Source organism: Tasmannia lanceolata, unplaced genomic scaffold, assembly GCF_043159265.1.
Source record: "Tasmannia lanceolata isolate RefF3 unplaced genomic scaffold, GAP_Taslan_0.1 ptg000015l, whole genome shotgun sequence".
Classification (NCBI taxonomy): Eukaryota; Viridiplantae; Streptophyta; class Magnoliopsida; order Canellales; family Winteraceae; genus Tasmannia; species Tasmannia lanceolata.
The window spans coordinates 58,667,799-58,688,813 of NW_027518692.1; the positions used below are offsets into that span (position 1 = coordinate 58,667,799).

The following is a 21,015-nucleotide window of genomic DNA, read 5'->3' on the forward strand; positions in this document are numbered from 1 at the left end:
AGTTAGACTCATGGGGGGTGCCCACTGCCCACATGATTTAAAAGAAAAGATAAGGAGGAGGTGTGAATAGCAAAACATGGGTGTGCCGATATCAGTTCCCTTACCCAAGCACCCAAAAAGGAAAAGACAAATGGAGTGAGTGCAATTATTGAAACATGGCATGTATAAAAAAGGAAGAATCGTGCAAAGCATAAAATGGGGGGTCTCCATTTCTAGGGTTTTTCTACACAAGAGAGAGAGAGAGAGAGAGAGAGAGAGAGAGAGAAGAGGCCGACTAGGGTTTGCAAGGAGAAGAAAAGGGAGGAAGGAGAAAGGGGATGCCGGCAATCATCACTCCCAACAACCCCACTCTGGAGAAGAAAAGGGAGGAAGGAGAAAGGGGATGCCGGCAACCATCACTCCCAACAACCCCACTCTCCACAATCTCTCTCTCTCTCTCTCTCTCTCTCTCTCTCTCTCTCTCTCTATCTGTAATTTTAAGTGGAAAGTAGTAAAGGCGGTTTCAGCTCTCACGTTTTTAGGGTCTTGGGGATAAGAAAAACACCGGTAGTTTGAAAGATTTGAAAGAAGAATACGGTTTCGAAGTTTGAGGCCGCGGCCATCACCGGATTCACAATTTCCGGCGATCTATTTTACCATTAGCAATCTGCGTAGGGCATCGTCTTGATTTATCAAGGGAATGAGAAGGGTTTGAAGCAATTATCAAAACAAGGTAGTAGACATAGCAACACTACCATGTCTTAATAACTGCACAAACTTGGCTTGATCCCTCATTTCCCTTAGCTGAACCTTGGGAGTATCTAAGAACTGCATGAAGTGATAAAAAAAGAGTACGTAAAAGAGAGATTTGAGCTAAAAGGCTTCTTGCACCTCTAGTTATTTTGGTATTGTGACCTTAATTTGTTCTGGTCACGTCCATTATTATTCGGTGCCCTCTACTTACAAATTTCAACTCACTTGTTGATAATTCCCTGCATATCGTGTTTTTCGTTAGGCATACTTTAATTTTATCCTCAATAATTGTTGGCATCCTGTTTAACTTATGTGCATATAGGCCTTTATCAGATCTGCCTCGTACATCAATTCGATCTCAGTTTGGGTATCTCATGACTCACATAATTAGATATCCCTGCATATCTCTTCTAACCCTGATTTTTTATATCATGGTCCTAAAAATTTAGACATCCTACTGCTTCGTCTGACTTTTACATTTGCTTTTTTTTTTGGGACCTGCTCGAGTACCATCTTTTGGGTTTAAAATGCCATTGCAAAGCAAAATGTATCCCCCCTTGTTCACTAGTTTTGATATGAAGAAATCGATCACCCTTTGGATCCAACACTGTCACATTTGGCTTTAGGCCTCCTTTTCGCTTCGATTTCTGTGTCTCTGCGTTTTCTCGAATTTACCTAAAAGAGGCACAAATCTAAAAAATAACATGGGGTTTTGCTTTAGAAGTTGGTTTTCCTTGCTTCAGCTTATGATTTGAAGGTTTGGACCTTGGGAGATGTAAGTCATCGTTTGTAAGAAGAGTGTGAGAATGGGGGTTTAGTTACTTAAGGTCACTTTTGGTTGAACCTTCGATTATGGATGTTCGTATTCAAGGATAGAAAACAGGTGTGATTTGTCATTTGCCATGGTCCACGACTCTTGCTGTGCATATCCATGAGGGATCAGGAATTGCTCTTAATTTGCAAATCTTGCTTTTATCTCGATTTCGACCTTAGTGTTGGCATTCGGGGACAGGCGGCATTTGGCTCCCTCATCTCTGGACAGAAGTTTATGAGGCTTCAATGTCATTTTGATCATTCTCAGAATTTCATCTTTCTTTCTTGATGTCTGTATCATAACCAGTGTGCTTCAAAGTTCATGTTCTTTTCAGAAGGCCATGGTAGCCTCGATCTCCTTTATGCCCGTTAGAATTACCAAAGATGAGCATGGTTGGAGGTGTAAATGAGCTATGGTGTCTATGCCAATACTATTGTCAAATTACAGTAGCATTGATATGGTATGGCTTCCATTCGGGAATCATGGAGACTTTAGTAATCCTTCAGAAGCTGAAGGCTAGAATAAATGATGCCTGTGTAAGGAAATGACGATGGTAATATCAAGCAATGCTCTTCACGTACGTGTTCTCACTGACAAGAAATACGGATTTTGAAATATTGGAGTTGTATGACTATCAGAGTTTTTGGTAAAGAGATGATCCAGAGCAAGACTTATCAAGTGGATGGTTGGGATCAATAGTATGTGTGACCCAGGTGCACCATTTTATATTAGAAGGGAGTTGCACCTAGTGAAGCATTTCTATTTGAAACCTTCCTTATTATGGTTGCCAAAGAATGGCTTAAGGGGCATCTTGGATGCATGAAAAAGTTTTATTGGATTTTTTTTTAACCCTTACCTGTTTGGATTGCACGAAAAGTATTTCCTGAGGAAGGTGTTTTCGTAGGTAATTTATTTATTTCCAGAATTTTGAGAGAAATGATAAATTTAAGGATATCACGATAGATTAAGAAAATTGATATTAGCACAACCATGTTTTGATAGTCTTCTTTGCACAACCTGTCAAAGATTTACAAGTCTTCTTACTAAAACCCTTAAAAAGACCACAAAACCCTAAAACCCTAAAAAGACCACAAAACACTAAAACCCATAAAGAAATAGGTAGGTAATATATTCTGTTGTTTTTTTTTAGAGATCTCTTAGGCAGAATCATGACGCCTTTTCGACTACTTTTTGGCAAAAAAATAGTTGCGCATCACCCGACTTTTTGCGAAAAAGATGCCCATTCTCACTGCTGAGTTGTAAATAATTTTTGCCTTTGTCTTAGAAATTAGAATACTATTTTGTTTTGAAGACTGCGGACTATAAGAAACTTAATATACAGTAAGAAACTCATAGCAACTCATAGCATTTGGGATGTGAGTGGTCAATATATGGTTGTTTATGAATGTTAGGCTACAACTTTTACATTTTTTAGTCTTGTGATTGTTCAATATATGGTTAGTTCTGAATGTTTTCTTCCCAATTTACGTAAGTTCCATTCTATTATTTAAACAGCAAAAGGGTTGCAATTTTTTCAATTTGTTGAGACTTCTAACATGCAGTTTTAGGCATTCAGACTCTTGAATTCAAAGTTGTCACTAACTTTGAATATGCAGAATGAGGGTGTAATTGAGCACACTTTAAGTTGGTTCTTCGGGTTGGCATCTATATTAGCTTTTTTGCCCTAGTTAACTGGAAGATTCAAAGTTCCTTTCACCATTCCCATTCTCACAATATGAATTTAAAAGACCATCTTTTATTTTCCATTTGAATAGCTTAGCTTGATTATCAGTGACATTCTTTTATTTATTTATCTTGCAGAAAGAACATGTGGCCTTCGTCATTCTCTCTCTCTTGCCGTTTTCGCAAATAGTGTTTGTGGGACGGCTGACGCCTTCATCCGCTCCGACCTCATGTACTTGGTAACTATAATAATCTGATACCATTTTTTTTTAATAATTGGTCATAAGAAATTTTGAATAATTGAATAATTGGAGTACTTGATCATAACATATTTTACTACTAAATGCAGATTTTGAGCGGATTGAGAGCGGTCTCTGGTGCTCTGCAGTTGATGATATATACCCATCCAACAGTGGAGGGAAAAAACAAATCGTGTCTGTTCATTTTTTTCTCATAGATTTGTTGACAAACTGTGTCTGTTCATTTTTTTCTCATTTTCCCCTCCACTGTTGGATGGGTTAGGATCATCCTATGGATCTTATTTTTTTGTGGACACCCTATCTAGGTAAGGGGCTTTCAAATGAATGGTTTGGATCACCCAAACAATGTGGGCCCCCACTGTGTTTAACTCGACCGAGTAGATAAGCTTAGCTACAAGACCGAGTAGCAACACTTTTCCGTGTATATATATATATATATATATATATATATATATATATATATATATATATATATATATATATATATATATTCTACAACATTTCAGTATACTTAACTTTCATTCTACATTTTTCTCAATGATATTATATGTTTTATTACTTTACTCTTGTACGGATATATGATTGAAAGGCTTCTCCTTGATGGACACGATCAAATTCATAATTAGGCATCACACTATAATTTCAATTACCATGTGACTTGTTTAGTTTATTATGTAGTAATTCTGGTTTGGTTGCTCTTGGTTGTGCATATTGATGGTTCTCCTTTTCTGGTCTTTTATGTTCAGAGGGAGCACCATTTTTGAAAAAATACAGATCTTCTCGGAGTAGAAGAACCCTCTACCATACTATTGGGTTGCTAATGGTTAAGGAAGTTGATCATGTGAAATTCAAATCTTGAATGGATCCACTGCAGGTATATGAAATCCGGGCAATTTGGGAAATGTAAACACTTTGAAAAGTCTAAACATTGATGTGTCATTGAAACAAGGGGTGTGGATATTACTTGATTTATTTGTGCAATTTTCATATTTAATCAACCATTGTTTATTTGGGAAATTATATTTCAACCTTTTTTCCATCATTTTCACATCCCTTTGTTTGCCTTTTCTTAAAAATGGATGTTTTTCCACTCCCTTTATCTTTCTCTGAAAATAAGGTTATTTTTAACATGAGAGTTACAAAAGGGGTCAAAATGCAATAGGGGTGGAAATTAAATTTCATTTCCCTATTTATATAGTGGAATGATATTTCCCCGCCCTCCTTTGACACTTTTTTGACATGACCCCAAGTTCCCAAAATTGAACCTGACCCCACCCGTATGGGGAAAATCAGCAGGTCACTGTAGACACCCCATTTTGACATGACCCAAGTTCCCAAAATCGAATAAAATCCCTAAAATCAAATAAAGATCACGAATTCAAGCGAAGTTTATGAACCATATCTGAAACCCCATTTGTACCATTCGTTTGAAAGCCTTAACATCCTCTTGCATTATTCTGAAGAAAGTTTTAAAATTTTCAAAATCCTCATAATTAAGGAAAGTGATGCTGTTGCAACCTTGCTTTGATGTTTTCACTAACTAATCTTGTCTATTAAAGAATAAAAAAATACCAAAAGATTGTTACCTTTCGAAAGAATGTCTCTGCAAAATTTCACAGAAAATGGTCGAAAAATAACTAAAAAGACAAACCAAGTTTGTGCAGCTATCCAATCAAGGTTGCATTAATATCATTTTCCTTCTTGTGCAGAAGCGGGGTGAGTGATCCGGATGGGAGTGTGCATTAGGCTAATATATTAGTCTTTTATTCCCCATATCTCTTATCTGGATCACCCCTTTCTAAAGAAAAGAGTCGGCATAAATGCATTTAAGAAGGCTGTCTATGGAAGAAAAGAGGAGGTTGACATAATTTTTATTCAGACCACCCCTTTTTACTAAAATGAATAGTCATAAATACATCACAAAGCCACAAAGGGGCTGTCCAGGGAATGAAAAGGGGGTCGAATGTACTATGTTTCGCAATTAGGGCAAAACCGGGAGAGGTTTTGAAAGAAAAATCAGCAGAGAGAAGAGAGCTACAAAAAGGGTGTTTGAGTTGTTCTTGCTAGGGAACTGAAGAGGGGAAGAAGATCCGGACACCATTTTCTCCGACCACCACCATCTTCAATTTGTTTCCAGAAAAACCCATTCCATATCCACCATCACCATCCAAAACCCTTTCCATATCCACCATCACCATCCAAAACCCACTTCTCAGACCCCATCTATTCATAGCCACCAGCTCACACTCATTATCCAACTCATTTCTGATGATCCCAAGTCCCGACCATCATCTCACAATTACCTATCTGACCCAGCAAACCCTCTTCCATTCGAGACTCTTCACCACCTATCCAGACCTCATCTCCTTCAAACCTTGTTACCGACAGCCCAGCCACCTCTCCGATCATCACCCTCTTCATTATCCATTGCAGCCCTTCCATCGTTTCTCACCCTGAAATATATCCCTTTCTTTAATCCCTGAGAGATTTGCAAGGTTATAAAGAAGAGAAGAAGAGGGTTTGATCTCCATCTCTTTCTCTTTCTCTTTCTGATTTGTGTGTGAAATGAAGCCCTTTCATTTTCGAGTTTAAAAGCAGAGAGAAAGTAGAGAAGTAGTAGAAGAGTTGGTCTATCTCTTGAGGGTTTGGATATTAGGAGCAAAGGAAGAGCTTCTTTCTTAGGCGTTATTGGGGATTTTGTAGAGGAAAATAATTTAGTCATCTACTGGAAAATCATTGCCATCATCTCCATCTGAGTGCAACCACCTCTCACCTCTAAACCCTAAAAATCACAGCCAGGTATTTTTTTTATTCTTTTCCTTTTTTCTACTTCTTTTTTTTTTTCAGGATTTTTCTCAGTAATTTTGCTTTGAATTTCATCATTCTTTTACTATCTGCATTTGTGCCTCAACGTCTGATTTATAGGGCTTTTTTGTCGTTTCTTCTTCATGCCATTCAAAATACTTCAGTCTACTTAGGATTGGGGATAGGGTCTGGTCGGAATAGAGTTTGTTCAGGTTAGGGTTCGGGTTGATTCTCTTCAGGTTGGGGCTCGGGTGGGGTTACGATTGATGGAAATGCCATACATTTTAGAATCTAGTTTTTCTTATTCCTTTTGTCTCTTGAAATTGCTTAGATCTGTTGGGTTTATCTGCATTCATTGTGAACATCTTGAAATAGAGTTTGGCCTAAAATCATTGTTCAATCATTTGGATGAGGTATTAAAGCCTTCAAAGTGTCTTGCGGTTAAGTTTAGGTTTTTGTTGTAATATGCCCTTCACATTGAATTTGGATATGTTGGAGCATTCTCTGCTTTCGAATTTTTAAAGGATTTATTTGTATTCTTGTTTAGTTTCTGATGGTGAACTTTTCATATTGTAAGGCTGATTGGAGATATTGCCGTATTTATTTTGGTTGGTCTGTTTTTTTTTTTCTTCTAATTTTTCTTTGATGGATCTCTTATCCAGACAGTCGCGGGGCAGATATTCACAAAACGTTTTTAGTTGAGGCTGGTATCGAACCTGTGACTTCTGCATTGAGAAGCAAAGGATCCATCAAAACGTGCCTGGGCTGATTTTTACAAATTTTTTAGCCGGCTTGTGCGAAGAAAATGCGTTTTTTGATAGTTGGCCTTGATCTTGCCTGTAGGACTACCTTGTACAAGCTCATGCACGGAGTGAATGTCACCACTCCCACGCCGTTGGTAAGTAGATTCCCACTGTCGGTAAGTGTAAAATAAGTAGGTGTAAAAGGGCGGCCCCGTGCATGAGGCTCCTGCCATTGCGGGGTCTGGGGAGGACTAGATGTACGCAGCCTTACCCCTGCTTTGCAGAGAGGCTGTTTCCGTGACTCGAACCCTTGATCTAGAATTGAATCTGTATTCTTTTGTTCACCCTTTTTTTATTTCTCATTTATTTCTCTTTTTATTTTTCTCAAACAATAGCAAAGTGTTTAGGGTTTCCATAGGGTTTGAATTTCTTGAAAAGAAAGGTTTTTTTCTTTGTTTTTTAGGATCTAGGGTTCGGATTTTTAGGGTTTTGTTTTCTTTTTCTTCACAATAAAGATCTGAATTCGTAGTTCAAGTTTTTTCTCTCTTTTTTTGGGTGTTTATGGTTAGATTTTTTATGGTTTTCAGTTTTTTCTTTGATAGTAAAGTTCTGATTTTTTTATGGTTAGATTTCTTAATACGATTTTGTATGGTTTTCAGTGTATTCTTCAATAAGAAAGTTCTGATCTAGGGTTTGGGTTTTTAAGTTCTGATTTTTTGGTGTTTATGTAGTTTAATTTTATTTATTTATTATTATTATTTTTTTTTTGTGTTTATGGTTAGATTTTTTAGGGTTTTCTGTTCATTTCAATATGCCAAGGACTGTTTATTTGTTCATTTCCCAAGGTTTGTTCTTCTGTTCATTGTTTGAATCTATGGTTGTGTTTAAGATGTTGATTTTCTGTTTGAATGTATGGTTGTGTTTTGATCTGGGCATTTTCATTTCGATATTTTGAGTTGGTCTCATACAATGTTTAGTCACTCTTTCTTGTTATCTCCGTGTTTTATGATACGGGTAATTTATTTTGGTCTTTCTTGTGGGTGTTGATGATATATGGGTGGGTTTGTGGGTGCTATTATGGTGCTTTGGTGGTTGGGAACTTATCTTCAACTATGTGGTTTCCAATTTCCTGCATACTTTCCCTCTGTTTCTGAGCAAGTGAACAGCGAGAAAATAGGTTTTCCGTCATAGTTTCTTTTCTTTTCCATTTTTCCATGTGAGATTCCTTTCCTTTCCTGCAGCGAGATCCAAAATCTAGGATTTCTAGGGTTAGAGAGAGTTCGACTTCCACCTCTTAAAAAGAGCCAAAAACGAAATCCAAAATCTCTCTGTACCCCACCTCCATCTCCCTCCTTGACTCCTTTGAGATGTTCCTTCGAAAATCGAAACCCTAAATCTTAATACCTCTGCAAGAACCCTAAATCCCTCTGCAAAAAACCATAAGACTTGAAGTTTCTACTCTCGCCTCCATCAACCTCCTTGCCCTAAATCACAAGAAATCAATCAAAGGTATTCTCTTTGAATCTCTCCCCTCTTTTCTCTTTCCTCTCCCTCTTTTAATCTACCTATGTTTATGTTGTCTCGTTTTTTACTATCTTTTATCAATGTATTTCTCCTTTCTTCTCTTATTTATTTTCTTCTTGATTTTCTCCAAGAAACACAAAAACAGACTAAACATTCTCCCTCTTATAACAACCGCGTGAACCCGACCTACTTGTGAAATCGGGTCGGGTTGGGTCGGTTGGGAAATTAGAGAATTGGGTTGGGTTGGGTTAGCCCCCATCGGGTTGGGATATTAGAGATTCGGGTTGGCCTTAACCCGACCCGAGTTGTACCCCTACTTAAAAATATCAAATTTGCTGCGAATTTGATGTTTTTTAAGGAGTATTTAGGTCTTCTTACTAAAACCCTAAAAAAGACCACAAAACCTGTATATTAAAGTCTCTGTATTCTGCTTTTTACCACAAAACCCTAAAACCGTGTGGCGATTTCTTCTATTTCTCTGCAGCTTTCGACGGAAGAAGAAGAGGAAGAAGAGATGTTACTAATCCTAAAACGGATTGCTGATTACCCAATGCGCAATTTCATACAAAAAAGAAGTAACCATCCAAAGAAAAAAGAAGTAGAAGAAAAAAGGTTGGTAGCATATTTCCTTTAATTTTTGGGAAGTGATATTAGGGGACCTTAATTCTTTTCGTTTAATCTCTTTTTAATATCTTTTAATCTCTGTATTTTATTTTCTTTTTCATTTAATATCTTTTTAATCTCTGCAACTTAGGCAGAGTCTTCTGTCGTTGGAAGAAGAGGAAGAAGAGGAAGAAGAGCGAAACAGGTATGTAATATATTTTGGCCTTTTCTTATTTATTTTTTTAGTTTTTTTTGTCTTTTTTAATTCTTTTCCTTATGAAATAGGTATGTACTATATTCTTTGTTTTTGATAGATGTCTTAGCCATAATCAAGCCTCGACGGCTTTTTGTCAAAAAAGTGTTCCCGACTTTTTGCGAAAAAGATGTTGATTATACCCCATTTAAGGTGAGTTGTAAATAATTTTTGCCCTTCTCTTTAGTTTTATTTTATTTTTCTGTCTTTTAAGATTGCGGATTATAAGAAACTTATATACCGTAGAAGTGAATGGTGTAATTGGAATGGGTAATGGTTTAATGAGTGGGGAATGTGAATGGGAATGATTTAAGGGTAATCGAATGGTGTAATGGGTGGGGAATGAGAATGGGAATGGGATTAATGAGAATGGAAATTGTTTAATGGGAATGGGAATGGGCTAAGTTTAATGGGTTTAGGAGAGGAGGGCCGTAGGGCTTAGGTGGGACTGGTGGAGGTGGGAGGCAGGTTATAGGCTATAGCTGACAGAACGGTGGAGGGGGTGGGATACGGGAATGGTGAAGGGGTGGGATACGTCGCTGGTGGGAATGGTGAAGGGGTGGGATATGACGCTGGTGGGAATGGAGAGGGTTTGCGGCATAGCGTGGGGGCCCAAAGGGTTGCGGGACGTGGTGGGGTGGTTGAAGATGCATAGGGGTGGCGGGAAGGAAGATGAGAGTGATGGGGTGCAGCAGATGGGAGAGGGGTACCAAAGAAGATGAAATGAGAAAGCTAGGTTTTTTTTAATATGATGTCTTTTCTCACTTTCCCTTTTTGCTTCAACCTTCGTGGATCTGCTCTTATACCATGTTAGTGAGACATGGTTAAGAGAAGAATAAGAAGAAGAAGAAGTGAGTGAGAAGATGGGAGTCCCTTTTAAGGGAGTTCTCATGTAAAAACAGTGGGGGCCCACATTTTTTGGGTGATCTAAACCATTCATTTGAAAGGCCCTTACCTAGATAGGGTGTCCACAAAAAATCAGCCTCATAGGATCATCCTAACCCATGTCGTTTCCATTCTGATATTCTAGTAAGCACACAGGACCTTTGTGCACTCAAGAGAGAGATGCTAAAAGGTTGTTTGACGTCCCTCTAATTTGTTTTTCTCCCCATTTGGTCACAGGCGGTCCAAGTACATAATGTAAACCAAAACCTAGGCCATGTGTGGCAACCATTGATTTTTTTTCATGGAATATAAGTTTACCTAGTGTTGAGAGAGGCAGGGTGTTAAAAGTAGAAAAGATTAAATAACGCCAACTCCAACAGCTTATGCTTTTGATGTGAAAAATCAACATGCAATGGTCAACCCCAAAGTGGGGCCACGTGCCACATGTAGGCCAATCGAAAGAAAGAGGGTATAAAAGATTAAATAATGCCAACTCCAACAGCTTAAGCTTTTGGAGTAAATGCAGTTAGGGTAGGAGTGGGGATGGTCCCAAACTGAGATGGAAGGGAGAGAGAATTGAGTTGGTGGGAGTAATGACGGCATAGAAAGATCCCTAAGAACTAGTGAAAAGGTAGACCTTGCAAGCAGTCGGGATTCAAAAGAGATGATGCACCCTATATTATTATTACCATCATATCTACAGTTCCTAGCCCTTCAAAGTACATCATACAAGAAAGACTGATGAGGAAATAGAGAGAGTTGTTTAAGATACATTGACATGGGGTACACCAAATCATCTCTGATGATCCCAACTCTCTGATTCATAGAGGTTGATCGGAGGGTTTGGATCAACCTATGGAGATGAATTCATGGGCGAGGCCTCATTAAGTTGGAGCCCAACAAATGAATGGTTTGGATCTTTGAACCAGGTAGGCCCAAGTGATTATACTCCTACAACAATCACCTAAACCATTTATTGTTGGGCCCACCGAGGGTTTGCCCTCAAATAGAGAAGAGAGTAATTACAAAGTTACAAGTGGGATAGGCCCCACAAGCTCACGTTGATCGGGAAATGGTAAAAAAATCTCCAAATTTTTTGATATTGGATCCGAATAAAAAGGAAAAAAACGGTTACTCTGTTTCATCTTCTCCTTTCTCTCCTCTGAGACATATTTCACAAACAGGAGAAAATGAGGTCGTCAATGAACTACTGTTCAGCTGAACCATCTGAACATTTCTTTGTGAAAATCTCAGCTGAGAATGTGATTCGCATCCTAGGTATGATGTTTTTTTTTTCCACCAATATTAGCATAGGATAGGGAGGGGTTGTTCATTGAGATCCAAAGCAAGGACTGTTGGAAACCCAGAAACAATGTCAATTTCTGCGATTCGCTATCTTCATTCAAAAACCAAACTCACATTTACCAGAGGCTTGAACTTTTACTTTAGAAGTTGATTGTAACATAGTTTCTTCAATTTTCACTCCCACCCCTCCTTTTGTCTTACTAAACCACTTCACAGTTCATTTAGTTTTTTATTATTCTCTCGCTCTTTTACATTTGCAAGTTGGATTGTAAGTTTGTAACATAGCTTTTTTCAATTTTCTTTTGCAGGAAATATTTTATACTTGAGAGTATTCTTCTCCCCGTTGTAAGTGATTTTATATTTTAAAATGACAAAAGTACCCGATATTTAAAAAATGTTAGGGATTCCCACATCCTATTGATTTTTAGAGTTTTTATATGGTGCAAGTCTTCATGTGCAAATTAGCTTATTTAGATGGGGGAGCACATATAGCTTATATGGCGCTCGATTGCACAAAACAATACAGGGTGGGCCCTCTCTTTGTGATGATCCAAACCATTCATTTGAAAGGCCCATTAACTAGATAGGGTGTCCACAAAAAATTAGATCCATAGGATCATCCTAACCCATCCAAAAGTAGAGGGGAGAAAATGGGCAGATTTGTGGTATCTGCCCTGCCATTTTTTCCCCTCCACTTTTGGAGGGGTTAGGATGATCCTATGGATCTGACTTTGGTACACACCTTATCTATGGAAGTGCCTTCCAATTGAATGCTTTGTATCACCCTAAAGTAAAAGTTCAAGCCTCTGGTAAATGTGAGTTTGGTTTTTGAACGAAGATAGAGAATCGCAGAAATTGACATTGTTTCTGGGTTTTCCAACAGTCCTTGCTTTGGATCTCAATGAACAGCCCCTCCCTATCCTATGCTAATATTGGATGGGTTAGGATGATCCTATGGATCTGATTTTTTGTGGACACCCTATCTAGTTAATGGGCCTTTCAAATGAATGGTTTGGATCACCACAAAGAGAGGGCCCACCCTGTATTGTTTTGTGCAGTCGAGCGCCATATAAGCTATATGTGCTCCCCCATCTAAATAAGCTAATTTGCACATGAAGACTTGCACCATATAAAAACTCTAAAAATCAATAGGATGTGGGAATCCCTAACATTTTCTAAATATCGGGTACTGTTGTCATTTTAAAATATAAAATCACTTACAACGGGGAGAAGAATACTCCAAAGTATAAAATATTTCCTGCAAAAGAAAATTGAAAGAAGCTATGTTACAAACTTACAATCCAACTTGCAAATGTAAAAGAGCGAGAGAATAATAAAAAACTAAATGAACTGTGAAGTGGTTTAGTAAGACAAAAGGAGGGGTGGGAGTGAAAATTGAAGAAACTATGTTACAATCAACTTCTAAAGTAAAAGTTCAAGCCTCTGGTAAATGGGAGTTTGGTTTTTGAACGAAGATAGAGAATCGCAGAAATTGACATTGTTTCTGGGTTTCCAACAATCTTTGCTTTGGATCTCAATGAACTGCCCCTCCCTATCCTATGCTAATATTGGTGAAAAAAAAAACATCATACCTAAGATGCGAATCACATTCTCAGCTGAGATTTTCACAAAGAAATGTTCAGATGGTTCAGCTGAACAGTAGTTCATTGACGACCTCATTTTCTCCTGTTTGTGAAATATGTCTCAGAGGAGAGAAAGGAGAAGATGAAACAGAGTAACCTTTTTTTTCCTTTTTATTCAACTCCAATATCAAAAAATTTGGAGATTTTTTTATCATTTCCCGATCAACGTGAACTTGTGGGGCCTATCCCACTTGTAACTTTGTAATTACTCTCTCCTCTATTTGAGGGTAAACCCTCGGTGGGCCCAACAATAAATGGTTTAGGTCATTGTTGTAGGAGTATAATCACTTGGGCCTACCTGGTTCAAAGATCCAAACTATTCATTTGTTGGGCTCCAACTTAATGAGGCCTCGCCCATGAATTCATCTCCATAGGTTGATCCAAACCCTCCGATCAACCTCTATGAATCAGAGAGTTGTGATCATCAGGGATGCTTTTTCATGAAAGTCCTATCTACAATGGACCCCATCAAATGAACGAATTGGATATTGGTTTAGATCTTCCAACAAGTTGGATCCACTTTATTTTTACAAAAAGTGCGTGTACACTGATTTATTAAAAAAATCATTGTGGCCAACATCCTTTGGTGTACCCCATGTCAATATACTTTAAACAACTCTCTCTATTTCCTCATCAGTCTTTCTTGTATGACGTACTTTGAAGGGCTAGGAACTGTAGATATGATGGTAATAATAATATAGGGTGCATCCCCTCTCTTTTGAATCCCGACTGCTTGCAAGGTCTACCTTTTCACTAGTTCTTAGGGATTTTTATGCCGTCATTACTCCCACCAACTCAATTCTCTCTCCCTTCCATCTCAGTTTGGGACCATCCCCACTCCTACCCTAACTGCATTTACTCCAAAAGCTTAAGCTGTTGGAGTTGGCATTATTTAATCTTTTATACCCTCTTTCTTTCGATTGGCCTACATGTGGCACGTGGCCCCACTTTGGGGTTGACCATTGCATGTTGATTTTTCACATCAAAAGCATAAGCTGTTGGAGTTGGCGTTATTTAATCTTTTCTACTTTTAACACTCTGCCTCTCTCAACACTAGGTAAACTTATATTCCATGAAAAAAAATCAATGGTTGCCACACATGGCCTAGGTTTTGGTTTATATTCAAACAACCTTTTAGCATCTCTCTCTTGAGTGCACAAAGGTCCTGTGTGCTTACTAGAATATCAGAATGGAAACGACATGGGTTAGGATGATCCTATGAGGCTAATTTTTTGTGGACACCCTATCTAGGTAAGGGCCTTTCAAATGAATGGTTTGGATCACCTCTATAGTTCAATAATTTCAAAGTATCATACTGCCCACACCATAGGATGATCAATACCGTCTATTTGATTGGCCACACCGTAAATAGGTTGTAGGTTGTGCCCAAAAAATCACATGTATAGTTCAATGATTTCAAAAAATACCTACGACCGACACCATAGGATGATCTAAACCTCCCATTTGATGGGCCACAAGGTAAATAGGTTTTGCCCAAAAAATCACCCGTACAGCCCACACCATAGGATGATCCAAACCGTCCATTTGATGAGCCACAGCATAAATAGGTTGTAGGTTGTGCCCAAAAAATCACCTATATAGCTCAATATTTTCAAAAAGTACCGTACGGACCACAACATAGGATGATCGAAACCGTCCATTTGACAGGCTACAACAATCTTTTATTTATTTATTAATTATGATTATTATGAAAAATGGAAATCTCATGAAATTAATTGCAGGCCTATGTTCTACACTATATGGAAGAGAAAATTGGCGGTGGATTTCTCACCATTTCCGTACCTGATTCCGTACACGGTGAAACTTTTCAACTGCATATGGTGGGTTGTTTTCTGGGTTCTGGCCCCAAACAGCCTTTGGGTCATAGCAATCAATTCAGCAGGCGTAGTCATGGAGATGCTCTACATCTCCACATACGTCGCATGCTCTAGAAGAAACGAAAAGGTAATTCTCTTTCCAATTCCCACTTAAAAAAAGGAAAGCTCTATACTTTCTCTTGTTAAAAGAAAACAGCCACTTGTGTCGACACTACTTTGGACACTTCTAAATGTAGTGCTCGAAGTGTCAAGAAAATAGCAAGCCCAGCTTGTTATTTTTCTGCTTATGGTTTCGGATTCGGTGTAATAGTAGTCTTCTGTGATATTTGTTGTTTCTGTACATGCAAGTGTAGAGTTCAATAACTCCACTGTATATTTTCTTTGGCCAAGAAAAAGAAGAGAGGAAGTACATTTTTTTATCATAAAGAGGAGATATGAAGAAATGAATAACTTCTTCCTAAATGCTTATACTTGGAATATAAAAACTAACATCTTTTAATTCATCTCTTTTAAGTCCTTTAAATTCGATCCTTCACAGGAGAAGATACTATCTATATGGCGAATCTCTGAGAATGTCATATGCTTTCTTAGCCTAGGGACCCACACTCATGTGAAACTGACGTTAATGTTCCTTTCCTTTCATACTCATACAGACTTCATGTGGGCGGGTCGACACATGTTTATATTGTGTTAAGTGTGACGTTTTGTTTTATTATTGAATATTGTACTTGGCTTTTTACTACTAACTCTTCTATCAGCTTTTTTTAACTAATATTTGTTGTTATATCCCCTCCTAAACCTAAAACTCTTATTCCAATATTCTATCCACTGTATCCTATTGGTCTCCCTTTCTCGTTACATATTGGAGACTAAAGATAATAGATTAAATGGATTTGCTAGCGTTCATCGCAAAAGGCATTTCGCAAATGGTATGTTGCATGTCAGAGCAGCCACCTCGTGAATGAAGGCGAGATCTGTTGAAAAGTGAGCCTGCATGGCTGCTCTCATGCAACAGACCATCCGTGAAATGCCTTCTGCGATGGATGCTAGCAAATCTCTAGATTAAATTGATGAATGCGCTGTTATTAGATTATCTCATGTTTGTTTTAGATTGTGGTTGCTTAATCCTAAGATTTATTAGTTTCTTAAATTAATACCACATTTATTTTATTGCAAATTTTGATTATAACCAGTAATTTTATATGTATGTGTATAGGGTGTCACAATTTCTAGATTTTTTGGAGTTGCCGTGTTAGACACTTCGTATCCGTGTTGAAATTCGACACATGAATTTGTGTCCACAAATCATGATAATATAAACATTCTGTTTTAGCCATGTCTCTGTTTTAAATTTTGGGATTTTGCCATGTCCGACACTGACACTCTTGTTTGTGTCAACAAATAATAGCAAGCTACTGTTTTGGTGACCTCTTTGATTTGATTAGTAAGGGCACTCATCCCATGGCTTGCCTACCTTAGCAATTATGTTGCTATTTCCACCATCTTCTTGACAGCAATTGAATATTTCTTTAAATGTTAAGTTGCCAAATTTGAAGGTACTTCGGTAATGTAAAGAGATAGCTCAAGAATTGGAATTTAAGATGGTAAGTTACCATTTTGGAAATGACTTTAAATGAGACAAAAGGAAATTACCCGAATGGAAGGAACCTAAATTAAACTAATGGGAAATGAAAATTACTAAACTTAGGAAGTTACTAATTTATGCAAAATGAGATTGAAATGGGATGCGGAGGGGGATAGCGGAAGCTTTGATATAAAGAAAAGTTCAAGGGCTAGTGAAGGGTTAAAAGTTAAACTTAAAGATTTTTTAGTTTTAAGAAGTTGTTAGTTGATTTTGGATGTTAAAGAAAATCAAGAAAAGATGGGTAATCCGTGGGTGGTTTAAGGAAAACTAAGAAAAGGAAATAGGTTAACACCTAAAGATTGTGAATGAGGTTTAATAGGCTATTTGGTGAGGTAGTAGACTGATAATTAGAGGCAAGGTGGCTCTCAATTAGAAAAAGAGATGATAGTTTCGACTGAAGAAAGGGAGAGAGTTTAGGGAGGGTCAGCTTTGGCTGAAAGGTGACTTGAGGTTGGCAGTTATAGTCTGCCTTTCGGAGGTGGCTTAGCTGTAATTAAAGGAAGTTGTGGTTGTTTGTAGGAGGAATTGAGAGGATGTTGATAGTCAGTTTGAAAAAAGGCGGCCTAGTGCAGGAGGCTCCCGCCATTGTGGGGTCTAGGGAGGGCCAGATGTACGCAGCCTTCACCCTTCTTTGCAGAGAGGCTGTTTCTGTGACTTGAACCCGTGACCACCAGGTCACAATGGAGCAACCTTACCTTTGCGCCATGGATGGTGTGAATAAGTACTATAGCGTTTTTAATAATGGTTTCAATAAGGCTTTGGAAGGCTGGAAACGAGGACAGAAGGTTGCTTTGGGAAGAAGATTGTTAGGGCAGAGAGATGGGCTGAGAATGGGGTGGCTTGTTGGCTTAGGTTAGGTTTTAAGGACTGAAATTGTAGAAGGACAGAGGACTGCTGGTTGGCTTGGAGGTAGGCTCAATGCCATTGGTATCCGCCTCCAAAGTAATTACTTCTTCAACCTCTTCTTGATTTTCTAGTAATGAAGGACTGTCATGCTCACTTTCTTCTTCACTTTCATCACTTTGGTCATTCTTTTCTTGCGGATATGTGGACTGGCCTTCACTTCCATCACTTTGGTCATTCTTTTCTTGCAAATATGTGAATTGACCTTAGCGTCTTGGTTATACATGCGGATAGTAGGAAACGAGGACACAATATGAAAAAGTCTTGAGATTACCTTGGTTGGTTGTGATGGTGGAGGAGAAGGCATAATAACCCTTTTCCTTTGCTTCAACCGGATTTGGTAATTAAAAGATAGGAAGTGTCTTGCCATTTCGTAGATATGTCAAAGAGCGCCACCAGTAACCCGGCCTTGAAACTTTGAACTAACCATGGCTATCCAATCAAATACTTCTTGTTCGTCCACATGTAAATACCAATGCCGGTCATCGTGATGAGAAATAGGTCTTGGAGCGGCTCTCCTCGACATTTCAACCTGCTCCCCTTCTTTAAAAGTGTTCTTTATCGGAGGGGATTGAGACCGTTGGTCTTCAAGTCGATCCCACTTTCGGATGTGGTCACGGATTTCTTCTAGCATAACATCTCTTCTTCGAACACTTTCCACAAGTTGGTCAATTAATTCTTGGTTTGTAGGGTGATCCATCCAATCAAGAGATTTCTGTGCACAATATCAAGAGATTACTTGTCCAAGACCAGAAAGAATTGAAAAATTCTTTCTGCTGAGCTCTGATACCACTTTGATGCACTCATGGAAACTTTGATACAACTGATCACATGTGGATACGAGGCTAAAAGGCTTAGTAACGTAGTGGTTAAGGAGATGATGTGTGGCAGGTTATGATAGAATGGATTGATGGAGTTTTAGTGAGTGGTGGATCGGATAAAATGGAGGGATTATCTACGGTAAAATGGGTCTCGGTGGAGTATGGTGGTAAGAGAAAATATGGTTGTACAGATATGAAGGATTGGGTAGGTTCAAGATATAAGGATAGGGTGGTTAACCACATAAGGGAGAGGGTGAGGATTTGACGAGGATGGGGGTGAGAGTCTGGGAAGTGGTTGAGAATAGGGTAATGTCTAAGGGTGACGTGGCTCTCGGTTAGGATTTAGATGGGGCTGAGATTAAATGGGTTTGGGGTGGTTGTTGAGTGTCCTTTGGAACTGTTAATTCATATGGAAAAACTTAGGGATTGTGGGTTAGTTCATGGATAGCTTTTGGGTTGAAGTTTGTGTGGGTAGGTTGTTAAACGTCTGAACAGCAGGGGTGTTTTGGGGTAGCATGAATAGTTAAGTGTTGGCTGCTCAAAGGAGTATTAGGGACTTGGGATCGGGTGAAGGCATGAGATTGGCTTAAGTTTTGAGTGAGATAAATAAGCAGGTATGTGGCTGCTTGGTAGATGGTTTTGGGAGGAGTTGAAGAAGCAAAAAGAGGGTTGCTTCAGTGGTGATTCTTGAAGGTAACTGGTCGAGGGGATGACCTGTTCATGTAGATGAATGCTCTTGCATGTAACAAGTGGAAATAAAGAAGGCAAACCAGAAACTCGTTCAGAATTTGGGAGTTGTTTTCTTCATAACGTAGTTAACAACAACAATTAACAAGAAGGAAGAGGAGACCTCATTTCATGTGTCCAAAAGGCTCCCCTTAAATTCATGTTCTCTCTTTTTATAATTGTTCACATCAATTGATAAAAGAAAAAGAAAGAAAGAAAGCTGGGCAGCACTCGACATTCACTTGTGTTGCCTTTTGCAAGACTAATTAAAAAAATAAAGTTCTAAATTCTTGGCAGCACATTACTTTCTTGAATTCATGGCATCACCTACTTTCTAGAATTAGCAATACTCCTCCAACTCAGCAATGTGCTTCCTTTTTGGCATATACTTTCTTTGTGAGTCCAAAAGTTCTTCACCACATCAACAGACTGGAGCCTTGAATTGGTAATTGCATTTATGTGATAAAATACATGCCATTCGAGTAAGCCTTGCCATACGTATTCGTTTCGAAATCAGGACAACAAGTGGCCTAACTAAGATCTTGGCAGCACCTTATTTTAAATGTTTTATATTATAGCTGATCAATCCTAAGATTTTAAATGAATACCGCACTTATATTGTTGCAAATTATGATAATAACCAGTAATTTTTTCTAGATTACAGCATTAAAAATTCTTGGAGCTGAATTTATGGTTGTTTCCCTCATCACTACTGTTGTTCTTAATCTTGAACAACGTTTACTCGTGGCGGAAATATTATCTGGACTGTTTGGCATCTTGATGTATGCCACCCCTCTCTTTGTCTTGGTTAATACCCAACTCTCACCGTTCCCATTCTCACAATATGAATTAAAAAGACCATCTTTTATTTTCCATTTGAATAGCTTAGCTTAATTATTAGTGACATTGTTTTATTTATTTATCTTGCAGAGAATATCTATTGCCAAGAACGTGTGGCCTCTGCCATTTTCTCTCTCTCTCTCTCTCGCCATTTTCACAAATGGCGTTTGTTGGACGGCTGACGCCGTCATCCGCATGCAAATTTTGAGCGGAATGGGAGCGGTCTTTGGTGCTCTGCAGTTGATTATATATGTAATCTACTACATTTCAGTATACGCCCCGGACCGCGATTCATTAGTTTGCTACATAGGTTTGTACCCAATACCACCTCATCATCAAGCTTCATACTAACGGTTAGGATAGTCAAACCATTGGGATGATATGTGGTATAATGAGCATTGCATGATAACTACTTTAAGATTAAATAAAAAAAGTAAATAACATTTGAAATTACTCCCATAGGTCGCTTTGCTCGAATTATATGGCAGGAGTTGATGAGGCTTTGCGGATGGTTCTTTGCTGGCAAAAGGAAAATGAACATTTTGATCACTGGCCTTGATGTGGGAGCCATCATGTTCAACCTTCTGGTGATCATAAGTTGAAAATAGTTAGTGTTAATAATTTTTGCGGTTGTCTTTTTTATTTTTGTGTTTAATTGTATTTTCCTTAGGATTAATAATCAAGATGGGCAAAGACATTAGTGCACATGGGATTTGGAGGGATATTGATGGTTTGAACAAGGTAATGAGTTAAAAGAGTTTTTGTTTCCGAATCTAGAATTTGTAGGTGATTATATTGAATGTTTAACCATTCTTTTACAGATACCACTATTTTGGAGGCTGTGCTTCCAAAATGCAGACGGATTGATATATGTGGTTGATGGTGTCCTTACTACTAATCAAGAATATGTTGCTGCAAAGAATCAACTACGCAGCATAATAGAGGTAATTTCCAAATTAGTTTCCCATTTATTTTTCTTGACATAATAGCGT

At 38.3% G+C, this 21,015-nt stretch overlaps 1 protein-coding gene and 1 long non-coding RNA gene across 3 annotated transcripts; both read left to right on the forward strand.

The window, feature by feature from the left end:
- Positions 1-358: 358 nt before the first annotated feature.
- Positions 359-4,392, forward strand: LOC143892698 (uncharacterized). Of its 2 annotated transcripts, none has more exons than XR_013255582.1 (3): positions 359-830; positions 3,368-3,468; positions 4,236-4,392. It is a non-coding gene; the product is annotated as an uncharacterized LOC143892698 (long non-coding RNA). The 2 variants fall into 2 exon arrangements; XR_013255583.1 differs by having other exon boundaries at positions 359-712.
- Positions 4,393-5,426: 1,034 nt separating this feature from the next.
- Positions 5,427-21,009, forward strand: LOC143892111 (bidirectional sugar transporter SWEET5-like). The gene is made up of 9 exons (XM_077396577.1): positions 5,427-6,288; positions 6,957-7,192; positions 9,046-9,173; positions 9,316-9,369; positions 14,993-15,215; positions 19,841-19,990; positions 20,114-20,333; positions 20,694-20,764; positions 20,845-21,009. The coding sequence occupies exons 2-9, from the start codon at positions 7,100-7,102 to the stop codon at positions 21,007-21,009; spliced, it is 1,104 nt and encodes a 367-aa protein (XP_077252692.1). The 5' UTR covers positions 5,427-6,288; positions 6,957-7,099.
- The last annotated feature ends 6 nt before the right edge of the window (positions 21,010-21,015 follow it).